The following is a 27,026-nucleotide window of genomic DNA, read 5'->3' as shown; positions in this document are numbered from 1 at the left end:
ATTAAGACCTACAGGCTGTAGGAAGTCTGCAACTTATGTCCCCTGCTTTTTTCATTTTCAGCTCAACACTTCTTAACTAAAAACATTGCAAAGCTTCTAAACTTGAGCTTCCAAGGCGGCCGTGGGTAAAGAGCTGCCTGGGTAGGCCTGAGGGCTTGAGTTCAACTCACGAGAGTCAGGGCAGAAAGGGGAAAGCCGCTCCTAAAAGTTTTTCACTTCTACAAATACATCATGGCACCCACATGCCTACACACACACACACACACACACACACACACCCCTTTTAAAAAGAACTTCCATATTTAGTATTGTAAACATTTATGAAGTGCAATCAACTATGGAAAACCCCAAGCACAGATGATGAAATGTTGATTATAAAACCTAAGAGCTAACTAAGCACATCATGAAAGAAAAATGGAACCACTGGCTAAAAATAACCAGAAAAGAACCTAGGAAAATGATTCTGTTATTTAGTACTGGTACTTTCAAAAAGACTTAGACCAGGTCCAAACTAGACTTTCATGTTTGATGGGGTCCAGAAAGTGAAATAACTCCAACAACAGAAACAAAAAGGTCCCAAAGAGACCAACCAACCAACAATCACCAAAAGAAAACAAAACCTGGAGGCATATGGCTAAGAATTAAATTTATTGGGTAGCAAATCTGCCAAGAGAACAAAGTCTGCATTCTGTTTCTCTTCACTGGAGAGATGGTTTGCTGTGTCCCAGCAACAGGGCCTACAAGGCAGGCACCTCAGACAGTATACTAGTTACTGAGGCAAAGTTCTCTTTACAGCTCAAGACAAAACACTCAATGCGCTGGGCCTCTGCAGCAATGTTGCTGCAGCAACTGTGGGTGGTGTCTAGCAGCAAGAATGTGGATGCCTGTGTCACACACTGGCTACAAAAGTGGAAGACTGATATAGTTTTAAGTATACCGAGTCAAACCTGAAAGAAATATAAAAATACACAGGAAAACAAAAAAGGAAAATATAGATTTGAAAAATTCTAATGACCTTTTCAAAAGTAACTACACATTCCACCCTATGATCTCATAAATCAAAGCTTTCAACTGTCGGGACTCATACGTGACTGTATTCTTCCCAATGTGCATTCTCTCTTCCTCCAAAGGCTGTTCTATAACAGCAGGGATGTTTCTGCCAAAAATTTCACAGTGCTCTAGAAACTGGACACATTCTTGAATAACAGTGTCCCTCAGCATGATCGTGTGTTTTGACATGTTTTCTAGCAAGGACAGGAAGCATCTTTTGGCATAATACCATGTATCAGTTCCTAGCTTTTTATGGTAAGGCTCCAGGCTTTTGATAACCCTGGAGATACCAAAGTCATAGTTTCCTTTGGCACAATAGAGTGTTCCTATCACCAAGTTCACAATGCAGAGGTGGTAGATTTTCTTGTCTGGGTCACCATAGGAGAGTTGTTCTTCCTCCTTCTCAATCTTCCTCATCAGCTCCTCGGCTTCCTCATTCTGACTTGTCATGATGTAGGAGACACAGAGGTTGGCTAGGACAATGGCGCTGACGCTCAGGATGTTGTCGTAGTTCTTCTTGACGATGGGCTCATAGAAGCCGATGGCCTCTTTGTACTTGTTTTCCTGCATGAAGAGGACGTGGGCCACATTCAGCTTCCACACATCATGGTCATTGCAGAATTCCACAGATTTGCGGAAGATCTTCTCCACCATGGGATAGTTTTCAAGATTCCAGTAGATTTTTGCCTGGGCCATGAGGACAGGGATGTACTTCTCGAGAGTTTCATCGTATTCATTCACGGCCTTTATGACAATTTCATCATCTCTGTTGTGTCTTGCTTCCTGAACTTGCTTAGTGAGTCTCCTGAGCTGCTCAGTCAGCATGCCAGCTAGCCCGTCCAGCTTTATGAAAGCCTCTTCAGGAGCTGTCTGGCAAGTGATCATGGCATCCAAGAAGTCATAGAGATAGGGCGTGAGGAACTTGTACGTCAAATGGGCATTCTCTGCCAGGACATCAGCTGCCAGGTCAAAGTACTCATATTTACAGTAGAGCAGCAGCAGGTTGCCGAAGGTCTCTGGGGGAAAGGGGTTCTGCTGCAGCAGGAACTGGAGCTTCTCAAACCCCTCCGTAGGTCTGGCATCCATGTTCATCAGAGCCTGGTTGTGCAGGGTCACAGGGTCCAGCTCTTCCTCTGCCCTGGGCGGCATGTCAGTGAGGGCTTCCTGGGCCGCCTCGTAGTTTCTCAGTTGGTACTCAATGGCTGCCTTGAGGTTGAAGGCTTCAACCAGTGCCGTCTGGTGAAGGACTACGGTGTTGCCAACACTTCGAACATCAATGCCTTCGGTGGTCATGCCCACACCTAACTCTGGGTGCTGACGGATGCCTCTCTCTATGATGTTGGCGATATGCTTCAGAGCTGGGGCATAGTGCCTGTTGCTGTAACAAGCTAAAGCCAGGTTGTAAGATACATCAGGCTGGTAGCCAGAGGCCTGCAGGGCTGAAAAGAACTTGGAACAGGCAGCTTCATAGTGCCCCTCCTTGTAGAGCAGACAACCCATGTTGACCAAACCATCTGGGTCATTCTCCCCTCCACCGTCTTCTCCAGCTTCCCCACTCAGCAGCTGCTCCACCAGGCTCCTGGCTCCTGGCAGGTCGCCCTCACTGTACTTGATAGCAGCCTGGAGACGAAGGACGCGAGTCTGATAAGTGGGGTTGTCCAGGAGGAAGGCGACCCGCGTGGCCTCGGGATACAGGCAGGCCTTGTACAGCGCCTGGGCCTGGTAGAGGCGGTACTGCTCGAGTTCCGGGTGCATCTGGCTCAGCTGCTCATAGCACTCTGCAGCGAGCTCGAACTCCTGCAGGCGGTAGTAGCAGTAGGCCAGCAGCGACAGCCCGGCGCGGCTGCGGGGGCTCCTCTGCAGCTCGGCGGCCAGCAGCTGCACTGCCTCTGAGTAGCGGGAGTCGCGGATGAGCCGGTAGACCACGGCCGTGAACTCACCGTCGGGGATCTGCGAGCTGCTCAGCCCCGCCATAACTGTCAAGACTGGTGAGTATTCTGGTTCCCCGGGCAACAAGCCAATGGAAACGGAAGTCTTGAGACGGTTCCTAACGTATCCCGGAAGTTGTTTTGTAACAGAAGAAAGTTGCCTGTCTAGGAAAGACTGACTGTTTGCCCTTAACGCAAACGGCAAAGTTTCTGAACATAAAACAGTATTTTAATGTGTTTATTTCAGATATGAAATCATTACGATTTAAGCGAACAGGAACAGGTCAAATAATAATATAAAAATGTAATAAATTATAAAAAAACTTTAGTCATATTCTCTGACACGCCAGCTAGTATTTCTCAACCTAAAGCGATCATTGTGTGAATGTATACATGACATACCGCATATATACATGCAACTCCATTTTACATATGATTCATTCCTTCTGGAAGAAGAAAAGTATACTTTTTAGTAGAAAGCTGTTGCATCATAACAATTTGCTCGTTTTGTGGGTTAAAAACTTTCAAAACCTAATGTTTTTGATGTTCTCTACGACAGAATGATGTTATTGAGAACAGAAGGACAATAGGCTGAGGAAAACAGGGATTAAAGTCCTGTATGTTTGTGGGGAATCCAGTGCATGGGCAGCAAAGCCCATTGGATTCCCTGAGAACTGACTGGGAAGATTGTGGCCAAAAAACTGGAAAACAAATGGAAAAAAATAGTGCAGGATAGTTTGTGATAATTTAAAATTATATCATTTCATATATCAATATTTAAATGGAATCAATTTCAAAAGAGACTTCAGTAATGTCAAGAAACCAAAGTGTATTTCTCTTTCCCAAGATGCTTTGAGAAGAAATCCCAGCATTAATGTATCTGTATGTATTCGCTACATAAGTATGGGAATTAAACATTGACTTTTGAAATCACTTGTATTATTGACAATAGTCAATTATGAACAGTAAAATATCAGATATTTGTCAATTATTTATTATCTTCAAACCAGAGGACTACACTTTTACTTAGGGATAAAATTTCACATTGAATTTTGCATCTACTAAGAAAAACCACTGAGAACATTAAAACTTTTGGCAAACATTACTTCTCTTCTAAACAAAAACCAAACCCCTAAAGCCCCACAAGACAAAACAAAATCTTTAAAATCGACCAGGGTGCAAAACTTCTATACTACGAATAAAATCATGGTGAGGGTAAACAGAGGCAGGGCACGGACTCCCTAAAACTGCCCCCAAAGCCCAAATGGACGATAAACTAAGGTCCTCAGTCCATGCATTTCCTCCATGGATGAATTGATCTTCACAAACAAAATAAACAATGAAATACAAATGAAAGGATGCAGACATAATCAGCTCTTTTAGATGATACTTCCTTCCTCCATTCAGTTCTGAAAACTGAAATACAGGCTTCTGGGATAGTTTATTATGTCCATTGGGGAAGTTTCTCATCAGGAAAACCTGTATCTAATTGAATAGACATGTAAACAAAGTACAGCATATAAAATGTGTGAAAATGCCAACGCTAACACATAAAACACAATGCCAAGATAACAAAGCTTTTATAATAAAAGTCGATAACAGATATTACTACACATTCCACCCTATGATCTCATAAATCAAAGCTTTCAACTGTCTGGATTCATACGTGACTGTATTCTTTCCAGTGTGCATTCTCTCTTCCTCCAAGGGCTGTTCTATAACAGCAGGGATGTTTCTGCCATAAAGTTCACAGTGCTCTAGAAACTGGACACATTCTTGAATAACAGTGTCGCAAAGCACAATCATGTGTTTTGACATGTTTTCTAGCAAGGACAGGAAGCATCTTTTGGCATAATACCATGTATCAGTTCCTAGCTTTTTATGGTAAGGCTCCAGGCTTTTGATAACCCTGGAGATACCAAAGTCATAGTTTCCTTTGGCACAATAGAGTGTTCCTATCACCAAGTTCACAATGCAGAGGTGGTAGATTTTCTTGTCTGGGTCACCATAGGAGAGTTGTTCTTCCTCCTTCTCAATCTTCCTCATCAGCTCCTCGGCTTCCTCATTCTGACTTGTCATGATGTAGGAGACACAGAGGTTGGCTAGGACAATGGCGCTGACGCTCAGGATGTTGTCGTAGTTCTTCTTGACGATGGGCTCATAGAAGCCGATGGCCTCTTTGTACTTGTTTTCCTGCATGAAGAGGACGTGGGCCACATTCAGCTTCCACACATCATGGTCATTGCAGAATTCCACAGATTTGCGGAAGATCTTCTCCACCATGGGATAGTTTTCAAGATTCCAGTAGATTTTTGCCTGGGCCATGAGGACAGGGATGTACTTCTCGAGAGTTTCATCGTATTCATTCACGGCCTTTATGACAATTTCATCATCTCTGTTGTATCTTGCTTCCTGAACTTGCTTAGTGAGTCTCCTGAGCTGCTCAGTCAGCATGCCAGCTAGCCCGTCCAGCTTTATGAAAGCCTCTTCAGGAGCTGTCTGGCAAGTGATCATGGCATCCAAGAAGTCATAGAGATAGGGCGTGAGGAACTTGTACGTCAAATGGGCATTCTCTGCCAGGACATCAGCTGCCAGGTCAAAGTACTCATATTTACAGTAGAGCAGCAGCAGGTTGCCGAAGGTCTCTGGGGGAAAGGGGTTCTGCTGCAACAGGAACTGGAGCTTCTCAAACCCCTCCGTAGGTCTGGCATCCATGTTCATCAGAGCCTGGTTGTGCAGGGTCACAGGGTCCAGCTCTTCCTCTGCCCTGGGCGGCATGTCAGTGAGGGCTTCCTGGGCTGCCTCGTAGTTTCTCAGTTGGTACTCAATGGCTGCCTTGAGGTTGAAGGCTTCAACCAGTGCCGTCTGGTGAAGGACTACGGTGTTGCCAACACTTCGAACATCAATGCCTTCGGTGGTCATGCCCACACCTAACTCTGGGTGCTGACGGATGCCTCTCTCTATGATGTTGGCGATATGCTTCAGAGCTGGGGCATACTGACGATTGCTGTAATATGCCAAAGCCAGGTTGTAAGATACATCAGGCTGGTAGCCAGAGGCCTGCAGGGCTGAAAAGAACTTGGAACAGGCAGCTTCATAGTGCCCCTCCTTGTAGAGCAGACAACCCATGTTGACCAAACCATCTGGGTCATTCTCCCCTCCACCGTCTTCTCCAGCTTCCCCACTCAGCAGCTGCTCCACCAGGCTCCTGGCTCCTGGCAGGTCGCCCTCACTGTACTTGATAGCAGCCTGGAGACGAAGGACGCGAGTCTGATAAGTGGGGTTGTCCAGGAGGAAGGCGACCCGCGTGGCCTCGGGATACAGGCAGGCCTTGTACAGCGCCTGGGCCTGGTAGAGGCGGTACTGCTCGAGTTCCGGGTGCATCTGGCTCAGCTGCTCATAGCACTCTGCAGCGAGCTCGAACTCCTGCAGGCGGTAGTAGCAGTAGGCCAGCAGCGACAGCCCGGCGCGGCTGCGGGGGCTCCTCTGCAGCTCGGCGGCCAGCAGCTGCACTGCCTCTGAGTAGCGGGAGTCGCGGATGAGCCGGTAGACCACGGCCGTGAACTCACCGTCGGGAATTTTAGAGTTGCTTTGCCAGGCCATGGCCGCCAAAAGTAGCGCGTGCTAGTTTCCAAGGCAACTAGGTAACCGGAAGTGGAAGTTTATGCGGGGGTGTTGGGGGTTGTCATGAGATAGAAAGCCTCTGTTAGATGCGAAGACGAACAATAATTATAAATCCCTGAATTTTCATGTGTTAGAAGAGTATAAACTGGATAGAGAGAATAGTGAGAGAAGGGATAGAAAGCTGCTTCAAGCAATCAGGCATATAAATTTTCCTCTAGACACGCGCCATTTTCACTTCCCATGGGTCAGCGGCGCTTTGCATTCTGGGAATTGTAGTTTCATTTCAAGTCGGCTTAACCCTGTATACTTTTGACAGGATCTGATTCCTTTATATGTGTTTTTGTTTATCTGTGTATTCAGATAGAAAACGATTATCCAAAGTCATTTATTTCTGTAATGAGAGTTTTAGACTCTCCCTACTCGTTAAAATGCGTGTTGCTTGCTGGCTCGATGTTCCTTCCTCTCTGTGGCCTGACAGTGCCCTGCCTCAGGGCCTGGCATAAATGAAGCTTTTTGAGGCTTATACCCTATTTTGAGACAATGACCGTTTTGCTTTAAGAACTTTGAAGTCTCCTAGAATTATTATTTCGTGCTGGTTTAAGTGTGTACTGCTTAACAGTACAGTGACCATGATTCTGTAAAAACTAGAAGATGATCTAGAATGGCAGTTTTGGTTTTGAAAGTCTGTTTATTGAGAACATTGAAAGCAAAAGTAAAGCAATAAATATGAAGTAGCAGATAGAAACATCAGATAGATAATTCAATATGATCAAATTGGGGGCTTACAAATATTCAGTTGAAATCCACTAGGGAAGTCCATCGCGGGGCTTAGCTGGAATTTCCAATGAGAGTCCCAGGCAGAGCAGAACGTCTTGGGGAACTGTTCCAGATAATGTAACTCGGAGCAGATAGACAAGAGTATCAAATCAAGCTTTTGCAAGTATCTCCCGGAAATGAGGACAGCAAACCTGTAGAAACAATCATACTTAGGCGTGTGGTACACGCCTTTAATCCCAGCACCTCGGAGGCAGAGGCAGGCAGATCTCTGTGAGTTCGAGGCTAGCCTGGTCTACAAGACCAACAAAAATATCATGCTTGAGTTCCTGATCCAGAGCTCTGAGCAGAAGATCCTGTCCATCACCATCACCCCCACCGAGCTCACATCTTCATCTCCAGGATGGAGGCAGAGAGTGTGACACTAGAGTCCTTTGACATCTCTAAGCCCATCTCCAGTGACACGCCTCTTCCAGCAATGTCACACCTTCCCAAACAGTTCCACCAATGGGAACTAAGTATTCAAACATATGAGTCTGTGAGGGGCAGTCTTATTCCAGCCACCATAGAGGGTGGAACCATGATCACAAAGAACTAGGTTCTGTGGGAAACCGTGAGTGACAGATACTTCAGTACCCATGTCTCCAGTAACGGGAAAGGACTGCCAAGTGTGGGCAACCAAGTGTACAAGAGGAAAGACTGCATTTTGCAAATAGAAACCACAACTAAACAGGGCAGCAGACTGCGGACTTGCATGCTTCAACTGTGGCTCAGATGTGCAGTGATCAGTGCAGGTTGCATATTTCCTGGTTACCCAGTATCACAAGGAAAAGGCCTGAATGGGTGTCCAATCGCTCATGTCATAGAATGCCTGACTTCACTCTTGCTGGGAATCAGCAGCAGTGTGACTCCTTGGGTGCCATCAGACAAGGAACATTTAATGCGCCCAGTGAGCAGGAAGGAACAAATGGACCTATCTCCTATGCTGTGGAGAGGACTCTGCCCACAGAAGATCTTCACAGAAAGCAGCTAAGGAATCCTTCTATATCCCTACCCCAAGCTTTCTTTCACCCTGCTTTCTGGTGTATTCTCTGAGGTGAAGCCTGTGGTGGGGGAAGGTGACCTCTGATGCTCAAATCTTCAGGAATACAGGGTATCCTCTTCTCTATGACTGGTGGCCTGCCTGACATTTGTTTTTTGGAAACTCACACTCAATATTTGACAATCTTTATGCAAAGACTGTTATCTTTAACAAGCTGGTACTAAATTGAGTAAACATGGAAATAAGAAATGCCCTTTATCCTTTCAGTTCCTCTCTGTTTGCAGAGCTGTAACTTAACATTATGAAACCATCCACCTTCAAATATCCTTTGAAACCCACCCCCCCCCACACACACACAAAAAACGAAAGGACTGTCGGCTTTCCCCACATTTCTTGGCTAGCTACAGGGATCATCTGGGTTTCTCCTCTCTGTGTTGGTACCTGTCTGTGAGCAGGGCAGCTGAAGGGCATGGGAGGGTGGCTATTCTGTGTCCTCCTCCTCCTTTCGTGGGAAGTTGCTCCACTGGCCCGGCTCGAAAGGAGCAGGGCATTTGGCTCAGACAGATGGAGGGCAGGGTCATTTTCAAAACGCATTGAGCACACCCGTCCCACTGTGAGACCGGCTTGGCCGCGGCCACTGCTGTGAGAGCTAACTTTGGTTTGGTCTCTGATAGGCAGCTGGGGAACAGTCTCACTGTTTTTTTTAATGGATGGGGGAGATGAAAGGAGGTACTTTAGTGAATGATGGAAAGGAAGCTGGTAGAATATTGTGAAGTATCAAAGATCTTTTTTTTTTCACTCTGCACAGTGGATAAGAATAAAAAAAAAGATCATTTTTTTTTTTGTTGTTGTTGTTTCCAATAGGGTCTTGAAAAGCTGGAGTACATAGCAAAGGCAAATCTGCAACACCGTCCTCGGTGAACAGGACCCATACGGGTGTTTATAAAGTGCTGGAGACATGTGGACAGGAGTTAATGATTGACAGATCAAGGGAGGCATGATTACCAGGAAGAGTTCGATTTAGGCAAAACATGTCAGAGCTGCTAAAAGCAGCTTAGTTCTTAGCACACTTCAGTTCTTCCGGCCAGAACACAAAGTGATGAGATGTAGGATGTGTTGAGCAGTCTCTTTTACAATTAGCTGGGAATGTACTTACCCCACGCACGTGGTCATTTGCGGGTGGTAAATTGTTACTCCATAACTGTTGCACACACAACCGTGTGCAAGAATTTTCCTTGGCAAAAGAAGCCCATTGCAGAGTTACTATTTTCTTTCCCCTGATGGTTCCTGACCATTTACTTCAGGGTGGCCAGTTTGGGTGCCCAGTCCCATAGCATTCTAGTCTTTCCAACTCCGTCGCCACCGTGGACAGGGAAGCAATGACTAAATCAGTGCCAACCTTGTGACGTCGTTGACTGACTCTGAGTTCAGGGTTGGAAGCTTTGGGGCCATCTGTATACCAGTCAACAAGGAATCCTTAGGCTTAGTCGGAGAGCCATTTCATCTGATTAGGGCTCGCCTTTCCGAGGAACCTCCACAGCGTCTGAACAAGCTCTCTTCCTTGAATGGACTTTGAATTTGATCAAGCAGCTTGTATTTTAAGGTTTAAAGTGTCATTAAATTAACCTAAATTATGCTATCTGGACTGTGCAGTAGTGTTGTGGTTTACAGAAGGAATTAGCGGAGAAGGCAAAGTGCGGATACTAATTTGTAAAACATCCAGCCAGACTTTCTAAAAGCTACTCTAAGCCCCAGAGCTTTTGCCGACTTTGTCTGACTTCCAGCACTAATCCCCACAGACCTTCTGTGGGTTAGAGATTTTTATTTCCAACTCACTGTATAATTGCAGGTTGCAATACACAGAGACTGGTGGCTGCAGCAAGCAGCGCTGGTGATTGCTTACACTGTCCAGTAGAGGGCCATACTGCGCCTCTTTCCTCTCTCGACTGCCTCCTCTCCAGTCATTTAAATTGGCTTTGGATTGTTGCAGTTCGTTCTAATAGAACAGGCACGATGGTGTAAGACACACCCCCCCCACACACACCTTGTCTAACTGCCCATGCAAATTTAAGCAATGCATACTGAATGCAGGGACCCGGCTTTTGGCTGCAGAATTCTCTTACCCCCAGAACACCTTCAATAATTTGAAAAGTCTTTTATTTTAAAAACAAGGTCCCAGTATAGGTCTTGCACAAGCAGACAGCACCGACCAAAGGTAATGAACTAAATTGTAGTAGGTGTTAGGATGCATGCGTCCCTTTTCCAGCCGGCGACATAAAGATTACTCCAGAATGTTAGTTAAACATTAAGCATTTTATTAAAAACAAGAAGCTTCCGTTTTCTTAAAGCAGTCTGTTTCGAAGCCGTGGGTAGTTGCTTCTGCAATGGCCAAGCAGCATTTTACCAAGTGTTCTTACAATACAGTGTTAACCTGGAAACTTCACAGAGAGAGAGGGGCTTCACACAAGCCAGCCGACAACGTATTTCCCTTCTTTTGGGTAAAACAACAATAATTAGGAAACAAGTCAGTAAGGAACTCTTTTTAGATTACTGTAAATCAGAATAAAATGGCGAAAGCAACAGCCCTCCAAGGGGACGGACTCAGCAAACTAGACTTCTGCCTCCACACTGCGCTATGCTTTAAAGGTGCTCTGAATATGATGTGATCTAAATCCACATTAAAGCAGAAGAAAAACGAGCATGCTAACACACATATGCACAGACATGAACACAGATGATGGCCTCAAAGAAGATACTTTTTTTTTTTTTCCACAGCAAGTAGCTCATTTACTTCATAAAACTCACAGTTTTGCACCGGTGCCTACATTCAGTTACATGGGTACAGGTGGATACATAGATGACCACTGGCCTTTAGTGATGTTGAGAGATGCACAAACATGCAAGGCCATTCAAAATCAAAGTATATACAACCCAAACTCATTCCCTGGGGGGACAGGGTGACACGGAGAGCGAGCACAGCGCTGGGCGCCGCTCAATCCGAGGCCCCTCAAGTACGTCTCCAGTCACATCTTTTAGGATGGGCCAGTCACGTTCTACCACTGTTCTCTTAGGACAAGGGTTCTCAACCTTCCTAACGCTGCGACCCTCTAATACAGCTCCTCATGTTGTGGTGACCCCCAGCCATAAAATTATTTTCGTTGCTACTTCGTAACTGTAATTTTGCTACTGGTAAGAGTCATAATGTCAACATCTGATGTCACGCTGTCTTGAGCTATCTGATATTTGATCTCTGGTGGGGTTGTGACCCACAGTTGACTTAGGGAGTGTGTGACACTTTGGCCTTCTAGCAGCCGGACTTAACCTTTAAATTCTTAGTAATTTGGGGCTTAGGCACTCTAGACACACATGGTAGAATAACGATTCTAGATTGTTACTGTGAAACATTAGGAATTCACTAAAGGAGGCGGGGCAAAGTGTTTAGGGTCCCAAATTAGGTTACACTGAGTAGCTTTAATGAATCTTTTTGTCATTTTCCCCACCAAAACACATTTCTCTTTATGTTTGAATTTCATCCAAACATGTTTAGATTCCTGCTGCACTTGTTAGGTTAGATTGTAATTTGTTTTGGTCTTTTTGCAACCCACAAGGGTCAGTAAGAGAAATGAGTTGGAAAAAGATTGTGCTGCAAAGGAAACGGAGTAAAGTCAGTCTAACGACGTAAGCCATTGAGGTACGCTAAATTTTGATATACAGAAAAAGCAACTGAATTCAGAAACATACTGTCATTACTGCACTAATAAAAAACAGTGCTGAGATCATCTTAAATGCAAGATATTTGCAAACCTGGAGTACCTGGAAGCATGCAAACCTTCGGGTTTCAAGACACAGAAAACTCATGTACAATTTTTGCCTTTCTTGGCTCCTTTTACAAGTTCACTTCTAAACTAATGATTCCCACATGGGATTCAGTGATATGAGATAATCTGAGGCTGTTCTTTATGAAACAGAAGGATACCCACTTCCGAGCAGGTGTTGGTGACTGTATCGTTCACACTCATTAGAAGCTGTCTCTGACGCTTTGTAGGAAGGTTGTTTTGGGGTCCACTCCCTCTCTGTGTAAATGTTTACCCTGTCTTCGGTGAGACGATGACTCTCTCGGGTTTGCTTCTATTTTATTTGAGAAGCAGAAAGAAGAGAATGACTTGGATGAAGTTTCCAAAGCAAAGCACAGCATAGCTTGGTCCCTGGATGCAGAAACTGAATAAAACAGATAGAAACCTGAAGCGCCGCAGGGTCCCCAGATAGTAGGCCCATTGGCAGCCAGCGAGGAGGGAGCCCGGTCCGCTGTGGACTGGTGGGTCCCCTTGGTGGTTTGCCAAGATGCGCTCACCCCACCGCTATCACCAGCTGTGCTGTGGGCTGTGCACGCAGTAGCTACACGCCCACTAACATGGATAAATCGAGTTTCTGAAAAAATACATCTCATACAAAAGGAGGATGGAGTCACCTCAGCTGTTCGTGCCAAGAGACCTGAGGAAGCAGACAATCTTGTCTGAGTTTTTTTTTTTTCCTTTGAAGAGGGCTCACATTTCAAATGCCTTTTTCCAACAGGAAACAACAGTGAAGAATAAGGATTGAGACGTTTCCTCATTCTGTGTGTTGGAAACAGAGTCTAGGATCCCACATAACTCACGGTCATGGGAAAGAAATTGTTTTACAAGGGCTTTAAAAATCCCAACCTTTGACCTCTAGGGTTTGGCTACCACCATCTCTCCCAGTTCTCCACAGTCATGGAGGAGCAGACCCCAGACATTAGTCAGCAGTTTCTGAATCTTGACCCACAATAGGACAGATACCTTGAGACAGGAGAAATAGATGGAGGCAATTACAAGCAGCCATTTGATTGATGGTTGACATTGTCAGGGCTCCACTGTCTGGCAGATTGCAATGCTGTTGAACTCCCTTTGCTACCGATGGATGTTGCTATTGGCAACCGTGCAGTGAAGCCAATAAAAAGGCAAGATGAGAGGAAAACTCAACCTTAGAGGAAGCCGTAGGGTTTGTGCTATAAATTATGTCCCCCTCAGCAATATGTAGCATCAACATTCAGGGAGGAGGGAGGCTGCTGTCTCGCTGCTGCCAGCAGCCTCTGGAAGACACTGGGTCCAGTTGTATCAGAAAGCACATGCTTGAAACTGTCTGCTTTGGGTGGACCGGCGTCCGTTTTCCTGGTTATTTATTGTTAGGACGGGTAACAGATGTGGGCTCACCTCAGCCTCATGTGGACTGCTTCTTCATTACTGTCTAAGACAGAAACGTATGGGATGATGTGGTGCGGTACCCAGAAGCACCTGCAGACGATCCTGCAGACTAGGGTCCCTTCCTAACTCCACCCATCCTTTGTTCCTCACCTGAAGGAGGGAGACAGCTCTGCAGAAGCTATTTGCCTGTATAGCAGAGTGATTCAGAAAACTGGCTTAATAAAATCCATAAATCTGCACAGCGTCCTCTTACCTGCTCTGCAGAAGCATTTTTTTCCCCTGCGCTCGTGTCCCCCCCCCCCCCCCCCCCCCGCAGCCTTCCCTGCAGACACAGATGTGAAGGGCAGTTAGCAACATTGTTTCTTAGTGCGCCCAGCCCTTCCTTTTCTCCTTTGTCAAGATTCTCCCTGTGTAATTGTCTCTCTTTCCTGCTCAATTGATGTCATGATTCTGAACCCTCATTTGGGAGGGTGGGGGAACTGTAATTGCCTTTTTTCTTCATTTGGATTGACTTTCACCCCCCTTAGCCATTGTCTTAGCCATCTATCTACCTTAGTCCCTATCTTCTAGCTCCACCCTTTGCCCCGTTTATTTTATTGTGTTTCTTGCCATAACAAAGCTGCCTTCCTCATGGTGATTTCCAGATCATCCCACTCCCCGTTTGGTGCCTTCATTTTAGGACCCCCATCCCCAATTCAAACATCTGACCACTATTTTTTGATAATAACTGATACTGGTCAGTAAAAGTAAGGAAAAAATGTTTTGTAAATGTTTGATTGTTTAGAGCTGGGCTGGCTCTCAGGTTTCACATCTGCGGGGATTTTCAGAGTGCTCAGAGTCTCTCTCTGGAGCACCATTACGTGAACAAAGAGACGATGATTTGTGTGGACTCTGGACCCTCAAGCCCTGTGGGCTCTGAACCCCCTGGACCTGTGGGCTCTGGACCCCCAAGACCTGCTTCAAACAGAAGCTCTCAGCTTTCAGCTATCTTGTGTCCTGGGGAGTCCTTGAAAGTTTGTTGCACAAACGATTTTAAGGTTAAGACTTCTGCAAGTAAGCTACTAGGGTAATTTCAGTTTGGGCAGCAGAGAAACCTGTCCAAAGCCACCCAGTTGAGGATGCAAAATTAAGGACAGCAAGGCCAGTGCTTTTCGGGGAAGATGGACCCTGTCCACAAGTGTCTTGGGTGACATGGGCATCAAAGCAGCTTAGTAGACACAACATCCATTTAAAACAGTTTTTTTCACCTGTTAGAGGCCTGACTTCCTAGAGGATATAGGTTGTGTAGACGTTATTACCTGGCCTTTCTAGAATATTCTTTTTTTTTTTTCACTTAAGGAAAAATATAAAATTGAGGTACCTTAAATTTTATCCCCAAACTTTTTCACCTCAGGCTAGTCTGTCCTCAGTCTCAGGGGTCCTCTGCGCTTGTAAAAATCTCTCTCTCTCTCTCTCTCTCTCTCTCTCTCTCTCTCTCTCCTCTCTCTCCTCTCTCTCTCCTGGAAGTAGTTCTAGTGTTCACAGGTCACCTGTGGTACACGTGACTGTAAATTCCTCTTCCCCTTTGCTTGAATAAACTTATTAATCTATTCTTCTCAGGAAAAGGCCTGGTCTACAATGAAGGCTGAATTCAAACATTGAAAAAGGAACTGTGATCTCACTGCCAGGGTTATAGATTCTGTAACCCTCCAATTAGCAAGCTCTCTGCGTTCCTACTGGGGACCCTTTGAAAAGATTGGGGTTAGTTGGTACTCATAAGGGGGAGGCTCATCCAACAGGCAAACAAGACCAACGGTCTGGTGCATCACTAAGAAACAGTCGCATCAGAAATAAAACACCTAAGATGCAAATCTGGATTCTTGGGACTGTCTGGAACAAAGACCTGCCAAGAAGGGACGTGCTTATGACAGGAAAATGCCATACGTGAAGCAGTGTTAGCGACACTTTTACCACGGTGTCCCCTCAACTCTGAACGACTGGGGCTGATAGCCCTCAGGCTCATGGATCCAAATCCAGCAGTGTGGGTTCATCACGCAAAGCGGAGGGTCAAGCTCTCTGCCGGCCTCTGTCTTTCATCCTTCCAGTCCTCTGCCACCAAGCACACTTCCGGGTGCGCTTCCGGTCCGGTCTATACAGTCTGCACTTTTGGACTGCCTGAGTGGAAAGATGCGGCTGCTGCAGCGGATCCTTCAGGCTGCAGAGGACCCTCCAGGCCACAGGGTCGCACAGAGGCTCTGGGTGCTTTACATCCTATCCTCGCCCGTCGCCACGGTGAGACTCGCAGGGACTGGGGAGGCGGCGGAGACCTGCAGTCTTTTCTGATGTAACTCTTCCCACTTCCTTCGGTTGGCAGCCACTGAATCCAGCATTGGCTTCAGTTTGGCGTTGACCTTCACCAAGGCCTAAAGCAAACGAGAAAAGGTGGAGAGTGAGGAACCTGGTCACGGGTTTGTATCCTCCTCCTCCTTGTGTTTATAAGGGGGATGGAAACCGGGTATAGGAAAGGAAATGGCTACCAGGTAAACACAAATTATTTCTGAGAAGTAGGTATGCATCCACCACTCTTGTGTTCTATTCATAGAGCCTGTGCCGAGAATGACAAACAAGATGGCTGTGTGTTATTCAAGAGACAGGCAGCCTTGTAGACTGTGTTTATAAGTGCATCAAAAAACCTAGAAGACAAAAATGCATGCCGCTATTATCTATCAATAACTGTATCTTTGCCTACCAGAGAGAGTTTTACCTATCAGTAGACTGTGAACTCAAATTTTTCAAAAATAACTTTGCAATAGTGTTGGCAGAGGCTGCTCATTCATTTCCCAGCCGCCCAGACCTGAAATAATCATACAGAAACTGTATTAATTGCAATACTGCTTGGTCTATTAGCTTATGCATATTGCTAGCTAGTTCTTACATCTTAAATTAACCCATTTCTATTAATCTGTGTATCGCCATATGGTTGGGGCCTACCAGTATGGTTCCGTCTGGCATCCGTCATGGCGGTTACATGGCTTCTCTCTGACTCCGCCTACTCTCTCCTCCTCCATCTGCTTGGAATTCCCACCTTGCCCTACTCTGCACTGTAATAGGCCCAAAGCAGCTGTATTCGTTAACCAATGATTCACAGCATAGAGAGGGGAATCCCACATCACAATAGCATCTGCCACAGATGCCTGCTCAACTTTCCCACGTAAGACCAGGTAACAAGAGGGGCTCATCTTCCAAAAGCAAAAGTGCGGTGGCCATGCTGAACATACAGATTAACATGGAGTGACATAGATCTGAAAGATGTCAAAGGGCAGCAGGGCCCTGAGTGCTGTTATGGGTGCGTGTGGGGGGTGGGGTGGGGAAAGGATGTCTTCATGGGAGCCTGCTGACATGACTTCGTGTGTCTCCCAGAGTCCTGCCTTCCTCGTAGCTGGTCAGCTTGGCTGCAAGCCCTCTTACTTATCTTTCTCAGTGTTCCTAACTACGCCCTCTTAAGCCTTCTATGCCTTTTAACGCAAATGCCTGTTTTCACTCTAGTGACGAGGGGAAAGGGGCGGGGAAGAGAGTAACGGAGAGGCGTGGGGAAGATGAGGGTGGGAACATAAGCAGTGAACAGAGGGGGCAGACGGATCACCAGGCTCGTGAAACTGCCCAAGAGCCATTGGTGCTTCTAAATACTTCCTTCTGCATTTAATTTACCCTCTTTAAGAGAAGAGGTCCCTACTTTCAAGTGGAGTGAATGACTTCTGACCTCAGAAGCCCTGGATGGCCCCTGGCAGTGGCATGGGAACCCTACAGCGCGCTGTCTCATCTGAATTGTATGCACATGAGCCTTCTGCAGCTTCTGAGTCCGCCCACCCAGAAATGCAGTATTATGGGATGGGCCAAAGACATAACCTATGAACCAGGGCAAGAACGGGTTTAGAAGGCTCAGGCTAAATATCAGTAGGTAAACATCTTACAGGCCAGAGGGGCATGGAGAACACCCTGCCCATCTGGGAAAACATCATGATTCTCTGTTCCATTGGAACTTTTTTTAAAAAAAAACTTAAATTGTAAAATTATAAGTTTAGAGTTCTTTTTCTCTATGTTAAAGGCTTTTTATTTATTTATTTCCCTGTGGTGTTAGGGATCAAACTGAAGGCCTCGTGCAGGACAAGTACTCCCCCTCTGAGCTGTAAACTTCATCCTAATATTTTGTCTTTCTCTTCCTCTGCATTGGAATAAGTCTTACTGCTTATTACGAAAGACTTCAACATATTCAACCAGTAAAATACAATTAGCAAAAACATCTTTTACAGTATCTATATGTGAATAACTAAATAATAAATATGAGTAAAATCATTCATATAGGACATACATAGTAAAGGGTCTTGGAGTCCTTTTATATTCTAGATAATCCTATTTTTGAGAAAAGGAAATAAAGGGTGTCATTCAGTGGTAGAATCTTTGTCTCGTCTGTGGAAAACCCTGTGTTCAAGCTCCAGCCGTAGAAAAAAGGAAATACGGGGACAGTCCATCTTTCTGCTGTTGTTGCTTTTTTTTAAAGACAGTGTCTTACCATGCCTTGGCCAGTCTAAAACTCACGGTATAGACTAGGCTGGCCTCAGACGCTGAGCAAGTTTATAGGTTACAGTTCATTATTAAGGGAAGCCAAGGCAGGAACTGAACTAGAGACCATGGGGGAGTGTTGCTAACTGGCTTGCCACAGCAACTTTCCCCTATGCAACCCTAAAGGAATGAGCCTGGGGCTGCAGATGTACTTGTCTTTGGAAAGATGATCTTTTAGGTGAGCCCACTTCTGAGGCCAGGGATTAAAACCTTGGTCCCATGAAAGTTGCAGGTTGGCCCCATTCATCACAAGGGGACAAAGGTTGAACTGAGAATAAAACCACAGTAGTTCCTGTACATCTTCCAGAAAGCACCGTCTAGGTGTGCCCCGTGGTTAAGGAGTGGCCTGCAGCAAAGTCCTCATCTGAAGAACAGCCTGTCCCGTAGATGGTGGAGTGTCCTTCCCTAAACACACCTGAAACGCCCTGCCAGTAAACCTGACAGATCCCCTAACAGACCTGAATGGACAGAGAGACTCTCGCTGGTTGAGGTGACTCCTCTGCACATCGATGCCCTGTGATAGTTATTCTCATCCATCCCCATCGCACTGTGTGTGTCAGTGAGTGTGTGTGTCAGTGAGTGCATGTGTGAATGTGTGTATGTCTTCTTTCCAGTGACCTTTGTCACATTCACCCGAAACATCTCATTTAAAATCTGATGTACCATTTATTTCATATATGAATAAACCAAAGCAACATAATAACCCAGTTGATTAAAAATTAAAATTAAAAATTCCCTTTATTTCCACTAGAAAAATGCAGATACCCAATTCCTACTCAATGCTCAGTGTTTATCTGTCTGTCTGTCTGTCTATTTATTTCTGACAAAAGTGTGTAGCAGCGATGACTGCCATGGTCTTGTGTAGCGTGCCTTGGCACGGGCTCCTCTTTACTCTGATCAAGCCTTTTAATGAACGGACTACTGTCATTGCTATGGAAATTAGCGGATATGTTCTTTCTTGCTACAAAAGCATTTCTCTAGAACTTATTTTTTTTTATCCCAGGAGCACAAATTGGAATTTTTTTCTGCTTGAAATGTAATTAAAAACTCATTTGATCACACTATTTCTGGCTCTGTTTTACTTATTAAATTCCTGTAATCAGTTTTCTTTTATGGAGCTGCTGGGAAATGATCTCAAAAGCAACACATTTTTCTCTTCTTTGGCAGGTTCCCGAGCATTTACTAAATTACATTCCTAGCACCTGCCCATGATCCGAATTACTCCGCCAATTTATTCTTTGAAACACTTAAGCTTGTTTGGCTTAGCCCCAAACACTTTCCCTCCTCGATCGTCTCCTTTCTTCTTCCTCTGCTCCCTCTGTGTGCAGCGAAACACTGGGGCCGGGGAAAGATACCTCTTTCTCAGAATTCCCCTTTTCTTGTTTCCTCCTGAGGCAGGATCACCACAGGTGGAATCATTTCCCTTAGCACAAGTGTTGATTCTAGACAAAGGCAGTAAAACACGAGTCTGGAGGAATTGCTTTGATACTATAAATTTGCCACATAAATGCGGCTGGGTGCAAGGACAAGGAGCTAGTGGTATATCTGCAGAGAAAGGAGAATCTGCAAAGTTAAGTCCCAAGGTTCCCGGGGACTGCCAGCCAGGCCCTGTGAGCAGGGGTACTACATACAGAGAAGTGGATGTTCCCGAAGGCTGGCCACCAGCAGGTAATTCCTGATGGTTCTGGGAAAGTCAGTCCTTCCTTCTGTAGAGAGAGGGGACTGTCACCTACAAAGGACTCATGGGTGGTTGCATCAGCCACAGGATGCCTGACTTCCTTGTGGTATACATGTGACTGTGCCCCCAGGAGCAATGAGCACACTACCTCTCAAGAAGGTCCACTTTATTCTTTTTTTTTAAAGATTTATTTATTTATTATGTATACAACATTCCTTCCATGTATGTTTGTATGCCAGAAGAGGGCACCAGATCTCATTATAGATGGTTGTGAGCCACCATGTGGTTGCTGGGAATTGAACTCAGGATCTCTGGAAGAGCAATCAGTGCTCTTAACCTCTGAGCCATCTCTCCAGCCCCAGGTCCACTTTATTCTTATTGTTTGACTTTAGAATATTGTTTTCTTGTGCTGAGCTCAAGTCTATGACCATGTAACTTATTCCCAGGGGCCTAATCCTTTAGACCAGACTCTTCCAGTCCCGTGCAGGACTCATGACTCTTGTGTTGATCCTGTGAAAAACACTGTACCTACAAGTGGGAATGCACAACTTGTCTCTTGGGACAACCTTATCGATCCCACTGGCACTCTCTCAACCCATCGGGAGCACCTGCGGTAGTTTTGCATGAGGGGACATACCCTACACCTAGCAGTCTGGGTGGCTGAGGGACTCCTCCTTCCTGCCTCTGCAAGTCACACTCCACTGTTCAGCTTTCTTATGGCAAGCACGTGTAGTTTAGTCTATATTTTATTTATATTCTCAATAAGTAGCATTTTCAGCTCAAGGGATAGACAAGGGCACAGAGGTACAAGGTAAAGTTTGGCTTCTACACTGCCCCAACTGTTGGTCAATAGATATGATCAGCTGTTTGTGTGGCCACAAGAAAAATTTTTACCTGTATAAGTGAAACACGAGATATTTTTTTTTGTCTACCTAGTGTTTTTCAGCTGTCAAATTTGTCAAGCTAGTTCCCTGCTGTTAATGGAAATTAGGTGTTTCTATTTGGCCATTCTAAGTAACGGTGTCAAGGATATCCCGTGCTTAGCCATTTTGTAGATGAAGACCACCAGATGGTCAAATTGTAGAATTAGTATTTCTGGGTCAGAGTATGCGAATTTGCATTTTGATAGATTCTGTTAAATCAATACATAGAAACAGCGTCTACGATATAGAACAAGAGGCTTACATTAACCAAGCTAACAAGAGAATGAAAATACAGATTCTAACTATTGTTTAGATTAAGGCCTTGGAAAGAGAGTGGATACAGCTAAGAACACAGAAATCTGGACTTCTCTCTATGATCCAATTGCTGGTGTGTACACGGGGCCCTTGCTCTCTCCTAAACTTCACGGAAACACATTGCTGTAGAGAGTTTCTTATCCGCTGGTGAATGGCTGCATCAGCTCACACCTGATTCTCTCTCCGGCTTTCCCTTGGCTCTGGCTCCGCCCCTCTGCTGATCTCTCTGCTGATCTCACTGACTTTTACTGCTACCACAGGTGTTCCGTGTTCCGGAAGGCCTACGTTGTGCCAGGCTGTGTTGCTTCAGGCACGCTAACTTTCTCAAGGACCTTATGAGGGCAAAATCATTATCATCTGTGTTGCTGCTAGTTCATCAGCGAGGAAAACTAAGACCTAGAGGAAAGGACTGCTCGGATCAGTTCTGTGGGTAATGGAAGAAACTGGCTATTGTAGTGTCTCCACCTCGTTACTATGGTGTTCGGGGTCAGATGAATACTTTCTGTGTTGGCTGTACTTTATAGGACACCCTAGAAGCCAGCAATAGTACCACCACCCCATTGCCTAAGTCATGGCAACCCAAAATAGCTAAAAAATAAAATATTTTGCCAGATGTCTGCAGACTCACCCCAGCCAAGACCCACAGAGCTTAACAGAACCATGCCTCCAACATGTGGTGTGAGCCCTTATAGTATTTCTGCTAGCAAAAGAAGGGAGGACACCTTCCTTTGGCTGAGTGGTGCATTCCCCTTTACCATTTCTGATGACATTTAAGAAGAAGAGACAGCGGGTTTATACAATGAGCATCCCCTGCACTAGGGCGGGGCTAGGGGTGTGACGTCATTGTCTCACGGAAGCATCACGGCAATTCTGTACGGTAGGTCCCTTCATCATCTCTTTATTGGTAAGGAAATTGCCACTCATCAAGGTCAAATGACTTGCCTGCCATCACACAGGGAGAGACTGAGGGGTCTTTACTCGAGCCTTCCTGGTTTAAAGCACTGTGTGGCAGGTCCCTCCTGAGACAACTCGTCCTCCTGGACCGTTCAAGTCCTGCTCGGCCTTCTCTCCGCAGCCTCCCGTCCTCCTCCTTTGTTTGCAGACTGAAGCGTGTCATCTAGATCCCCAATCGTAGCTTTCATAATTCAAGTGCTTTTGCATTTTATTTTTAGTGCTTTCAAATATGACCATCTCTTCTTTGTGTGTGTAGCCTCCGAGGTGGTCGCCCATGTCCAGATGAGGTTGAACGTCCCCTTCTTAGCCAATGAGTCAGAAACTCATTGGAATGGATGATGAACGCAGGCTTTGCACTTTCTGTGAGAGGCTCACGATGACAGAAGTAGCTGTTGGTGCTGGGGTGAGGAGTGGAGGGGTCACGTGGTCTGCATCAGTGGTGAGGATGACTACCAGGTCTTCCCATGAAACCAGGTGTCTTGACCCACTGCAGAGGGCCCCTGCTGTTGAGCAAAGGGCATTCCTGTTATAGACCAAGGACAGCTGGAGAGAGGATGTATTGAGGATGCCAACCTGAGTGGTCTCAGCTTGGGTGTGCTTGGCCATATGTTCCTGCTTTCTGGCACCCCCACCAGAGACCCAAAGCAAAGGTTCATCGAATCACAGATTGATGTCTCTATAAGCTTTTAAGAAACATTTTTTTCTCTCTTTTATAAGTGTACTGGTTGAGTTTTTTTTTTTTTAGTATTATGGATCAAAATTTTCTTGCTTCTTTGGATGCCTGGTAATTCTATATTAAATATTAGAATTTAGTAGACATTATGAATTTTATGTGCACATTACTTTTGTCATTGTTACGATGAAATATCTGGGAGACGCAACTTAAGAAGGGTTTACTCTGTTGTGGATCTGAGCTCTCTGATTCCAGATGTGGACACATGACCAGACAGCTGCGTTCTCACCACCTTGCCTTCCCTGCCATAATGGGAGGTGCTTTGCTATGGTAACGGGAAGCTGACTGATGGCTGCGCCACTCCACGGGCTCTGCACAGAAAATGAGCCCTTCGGCTTTGTTTGTTTATTTAGGTTTAAATATCTAGTTCCCATTACAGTGACCTCAGGAGATAGTGGCCTCTCCTCTCTCCCGGTCACTGATCAATGGCTGGTTAAGAGTGGCTAAGACAGGCTGGCCTGTTCCCACCTGCCACCCAGTCCTGCTAGACAAACACACCTAGCAGCTCCCCCTGCAGACGAGCAGGGAGCTGTGCTCACGGTGCGGCTCCTGAGACTGTTCCTTCAGCTCCCTGAGCTGCCAGCAGTCAGTACGTCCTTGGGTTCCCCCACTGCCGTGATGCATACCTGCTACCCCCGGGGCTTGCTGCGTATCTCCAGTTGACCGCAGTCACTTCTAGGATCTCGACAAGAAGATGTGGGACAAAAGAGTGAACAAAGAGCCTGGTTTGCTGCCAGAAACATCAGAAACCGCTCTGCCCAGTGGGTGGCTGTCGCTCCACTGTTAGAAGGGCACCAAGAGAAACCAAATTTGTGCCAGGCCAGGCTTCATATCTGAACATGCCCAGATTTATCCTCAGCACTTTAATGGTATCTGAGGAAGCTCTCTGAGCTGGTCATTCATTTTCTGGGATGAGGATTATTGCTGTTGAATGACAGTTCCAAACTGTTAGCAGCATGAGAGCCTTTCCTGCCATTTCTTACCAGCACCTTTTGAAGGAGAACCACCAGAAACTGAGAGACAGTTTCAGGAACAGAAAGAAATCAGAGTGCTTTTCAAAATACCGCCCCCTTTTTAATCGCCCGGGGTTGAACCCAGGGCGGGTTCGGCAAGGCTACATCCCTGCCTCCTGGGTTTTTGGTAAAATGGCGGTTGGAGGTAGCGCTCATCTCAGCCCTGTGCTGCAGCATCGCTCTGCAACTGCGATCATTTCCTCTGTGGGAGAAGATCTCGGGGGTCCTTTGGGGACTGGGGTTTTGAAATGGAAAAGCGTAGACACTCTGTGCAATTGACGTCGCCACCCAGACCTCCAGCAGGAGGGGCAAGGGGCACGCCAGCAGTGGCAGGCCTTCAGATTCTCTCGGCTTCACACGACTGAGGAGTCACGGGAGTGAGAGTGTCTCTGAGAAACACACTATTTATGGTGTGTGACTTTGGAAGGAAGTCGCCAAGGGTGGTAGCAAGTCTGAACGTCTAGACTAGCGAACCGCTGAGCTTCTAGGTTCCAGAGGCGAAGATTATTGATGAGTTAACAGAGACAGCCTCAGAGTGGACCCGCCACTTTGCAGTGATCCTGTCTCCTGTCCCGTGTGCTGTCATGGCAGGACACAGTGACTTGACCACGTGTGGCTGAACTCTTCCCCTTCCTTGAGACCGCCATCTGCTCCTAAGGCCACTCTCTCTGGAGCTGAGTGCCGCCGTCCGTGCTGTGGTTCCTCTCTGAGATCTGCAGCACCGCTCTTCCTACTGGCATGCCGAGCTCATCAGTCTAGTCACCTCCCTTCTGAAGGGTCCCTGTACCCCGCTCTTCCGTTGCTGCTACAGCGCCTCCTCCATCTGAACTCTGTGATAGCGCCCTAACTAGTCTCCCTGCCTCCCGTTCGTTCCAGTCCAGTCAGCTTTCAAAGGGTCTCAAGCTTGCCATTTCCTCCTGAACCATTTAGTGGCTCCCACTGAGTGCCAATGTACTCTGCGGAACAAGCCCACAGCTTGAGAAACCCTCTGAGAGATTGAGACTTGCCATTCTCATGACCCTATCAGATCATGAGAGAGAAAGAAATTCAGAAATAAAACACACTATAAACTTGATGTCAAACCAGAACTTTGAAATGCCCAACTAATCCCCTTACGTTTCCTAGAAAACCCGAAGCATCCGTCTTCCCATGCACTCAGGCGAGCTCTCGAGTTTAAAGGTCCCGCATGCTGTTTGGAAGGGGAGCTGCTGAGAGCTGGTGGTACCCATGAGAGCAGATGGGGCCGCTCCGGGGTCCAGATGGAGACAGCAAACAGCCTCCTAAGCATCACTCTTTCCCTTCCTAGTCCAATGGCTTTTGAAACTCAAGGTTGTGTAAAAATTAATTTGCATTAAATTGCTTAAGATAATGTATTAACTACCATACGAGGCTCCCAGCAGTTTTAAACCACACTTGGAAAAGCAGACAATCAAACAACGGTGCTGAGCACAGAAGCAAACCAGACTTCTGGAAGGAAATGTTTTCACTGAACACCAGCCTTAGAGCATGTATTTGTATAGTTTTCAGAAGTCTGGAAAGAAAGACTCAATATTTACATCTGCGACACATGCGGCACTGTCGGGTCCTGCATCTGTGCTTCCTAGAGTTTTTCCTTATTAAGTCCTCAATTCAAGCAGCAGGAGATACATCCCTATTCTCCCATTTTATGGACAACAAACAAAAAATCCAACAAAACAAAAATCACCCCAAACAACAACAGCAACAACAGCAAAGAAGTTGCTGGCCCTGAACTGTTACAAAATTTGCCCGGGGCAAACAGTATTGGGGTTTGTACACAGATTTTTGAATGCGGAGTCCACGCTAGTCACCAATGACCACAGCGGTGGTGTCAGCTTATGTTTTTGTGTGGAGCAACCCTGAAAAGGAGAGTTAGAAAAGAAAAACGAATTCCTAGGTGGGTCCTGTCTGTCAGTCCCAAAGCATATAATTTCCCCGTCAATGTCCTCAACTGACCCTAGTTCTGCAGCGGCTTCAGACTCATGGGAGGGAGGGAGGTCACCCTGCAGGGCAGGAACAGTTTCAAAGGTTGTCAGGCTATGGAGCTGACATTTGGTGACGGAAACAAGCCCCTGTAGAGGCCATGACTCACACAGTTGACTCAGTGGGCTTACAGCAGCTGAGAGAGAGAGAGAGAGAGAGAGAGAGAGAGAGAGAGAGAGAGAGAGAGAGAGAGAGAGCGAGCTATCTACTGTTTGTCCTTCTTCTGCGGCCTGGGCGAAAGGGCCACAAGACTCTGGCCTTGTAACCTTTGCCCTTTGCCCCACCTGGGGACACAGTCATTTGTCCTGTTGGCAGCGTTTGCAAGCTGCCTGTCCGGTATGCACTTTAGCCTTCCTTGAACTTATCAGTGGTCAGAGAGATGTAAGCAGAATTCATAAGGTAGAATTTCAGGGACAAGCTTGAAAGGCTCACTGTCAGCTGGGAGGGGCTCCTCCCCCCCCTGCTTTTACCCCTATCTCTTTGCCATTGTTGGAACTTTAATTTAATGGCTGGAGCAATAGTGGCTAACTTGTGATGGTGAGGGACACTTTAACAAGGCAGCCTTGCGCTAAAGAAGATAAAGAGGCTCTAGGTCTCGTCACGCCTGTGCAGGCGCCATAGCATAGCAGTCCAGACGGGCTAGTCTAGGTTATTTTTATCTGTATTAGTGGCAGAATATGGATGATGTCATAGTTAGGTCTGTGAAGATGGCAGGATGTTCTAATCGCTTTGATCCTTGAACAAACTGCTCTCCTGCAGAGAGAGAGAGAGAGAGACAGACAGACAGAGAGACAGACAGAGAGAGACAGACAGACAGACAGAGAGAAAGAGGTGTTTGTGTGTGTGTTCATGCACATGAGTGTGTGTGGTTTTTTTTTAACTTTTTTTTTTCTTAGCCATGGGTTATAAAAACTCTCACAGACAGCAGAAGCTAACACTGGCCTGCCACACTTCCCTGAGTCCCGAACCAATCCCATGAACCCCTCTTCTCCAGGCTGGCCATAGGACTATCCCAATGATCTGTTTAGGAATGTGCCTGAGGCCCAAGCCAAGTCAGTCAGCACATTTACAGAATTTAACCTGGAAACCCCTCCCCCTTTTATTATGATAAAGTAATAGCTATAATGACAGAGTTGTGACTTAAGAGCCTGGGCTTCTAATCCATTCAAA

General features: G+C 46.1%; 3 protein-coding genes across 3 annotated transcripts in view; all 3 read right to left on the bottom strand.

Moving 5' to 3' along the window:
• Nucleotides 1–576: 576 nt before the first annotated feature.
• On the bottom strand, nt 577–3,824 carry LOC142857132 (intraflagellar transport protein 70A2). Its single transcript, XM_075984827.1, has one exon. The coding sequence runs from the start codon at nt 3,022–3,024 to the stop codon at nt 1,030–1,032; it is 1,995 nt and encodes a 664-aa protein (XP_075840942.1). The 5' UTR covers nt 3,025–3,824; the 3' UTR covers nt 577–1,029.
• A 127-nt stretch (nt 3,825–3,951) lies between these two features.
• LOC142857130 (intraflagellar transport protein 70A1) lies at nt 3,952–6,733 on the bottom strand. Its single transcript, XM_075984826.1, has one exon. The coding sequence runs from the start codon at nt 6,579–6,581 to the stop codon at nt 4,587–4,589; it is 1,995 nt and encodes a 664-aa protein (XP_075840941.1). The 5' UTR covers nt 6,582–6,733; the 3' UTR covers nt 3,952–4,586.
• Nucleotides 6,734–15,195: 8,462 nt separating this feature from the next.
• Pde11a (phosphodiesterase 11A) overlaps nt 15,196–27,026 on the bottom strand; it is a 262,795-nt gene continuing 250,964 nt past the window's right edge. Inside the window, exon 20 of the mRNA XM_075984824.1 lies at nt 15,196–16,042. Coding sequence (XP_075840939.1) covers nt 15,884–16,042 — 159 coding nt within the window. The 3' untranslated portion in view covers nt 15,196–15,883. The remainder of the gene's footprint in view (nt 16,043–27,026) is intronic.

This window comes from Microtus pennsylvanicus, chromosome 9 (genome assembly GCF_037038515.1).
Source record: "Microtus pennsylvanicus isolate mMicPen1 chromosome 9, mMicPen1.hap1, whole genome shotgun sequence".
NCBI classification, from domain to species: Eukaryota; Metazoa; Chordata; class Mammalia; order Rodentia; family Cricetidae; genus Microtus; species Microtus pennsylvanicus.
The sequence above is the reverse complement of the archived record's forward strand: the minus strand, read 5'-3'. Positions and strand labels throughout refer to the sequence as shown.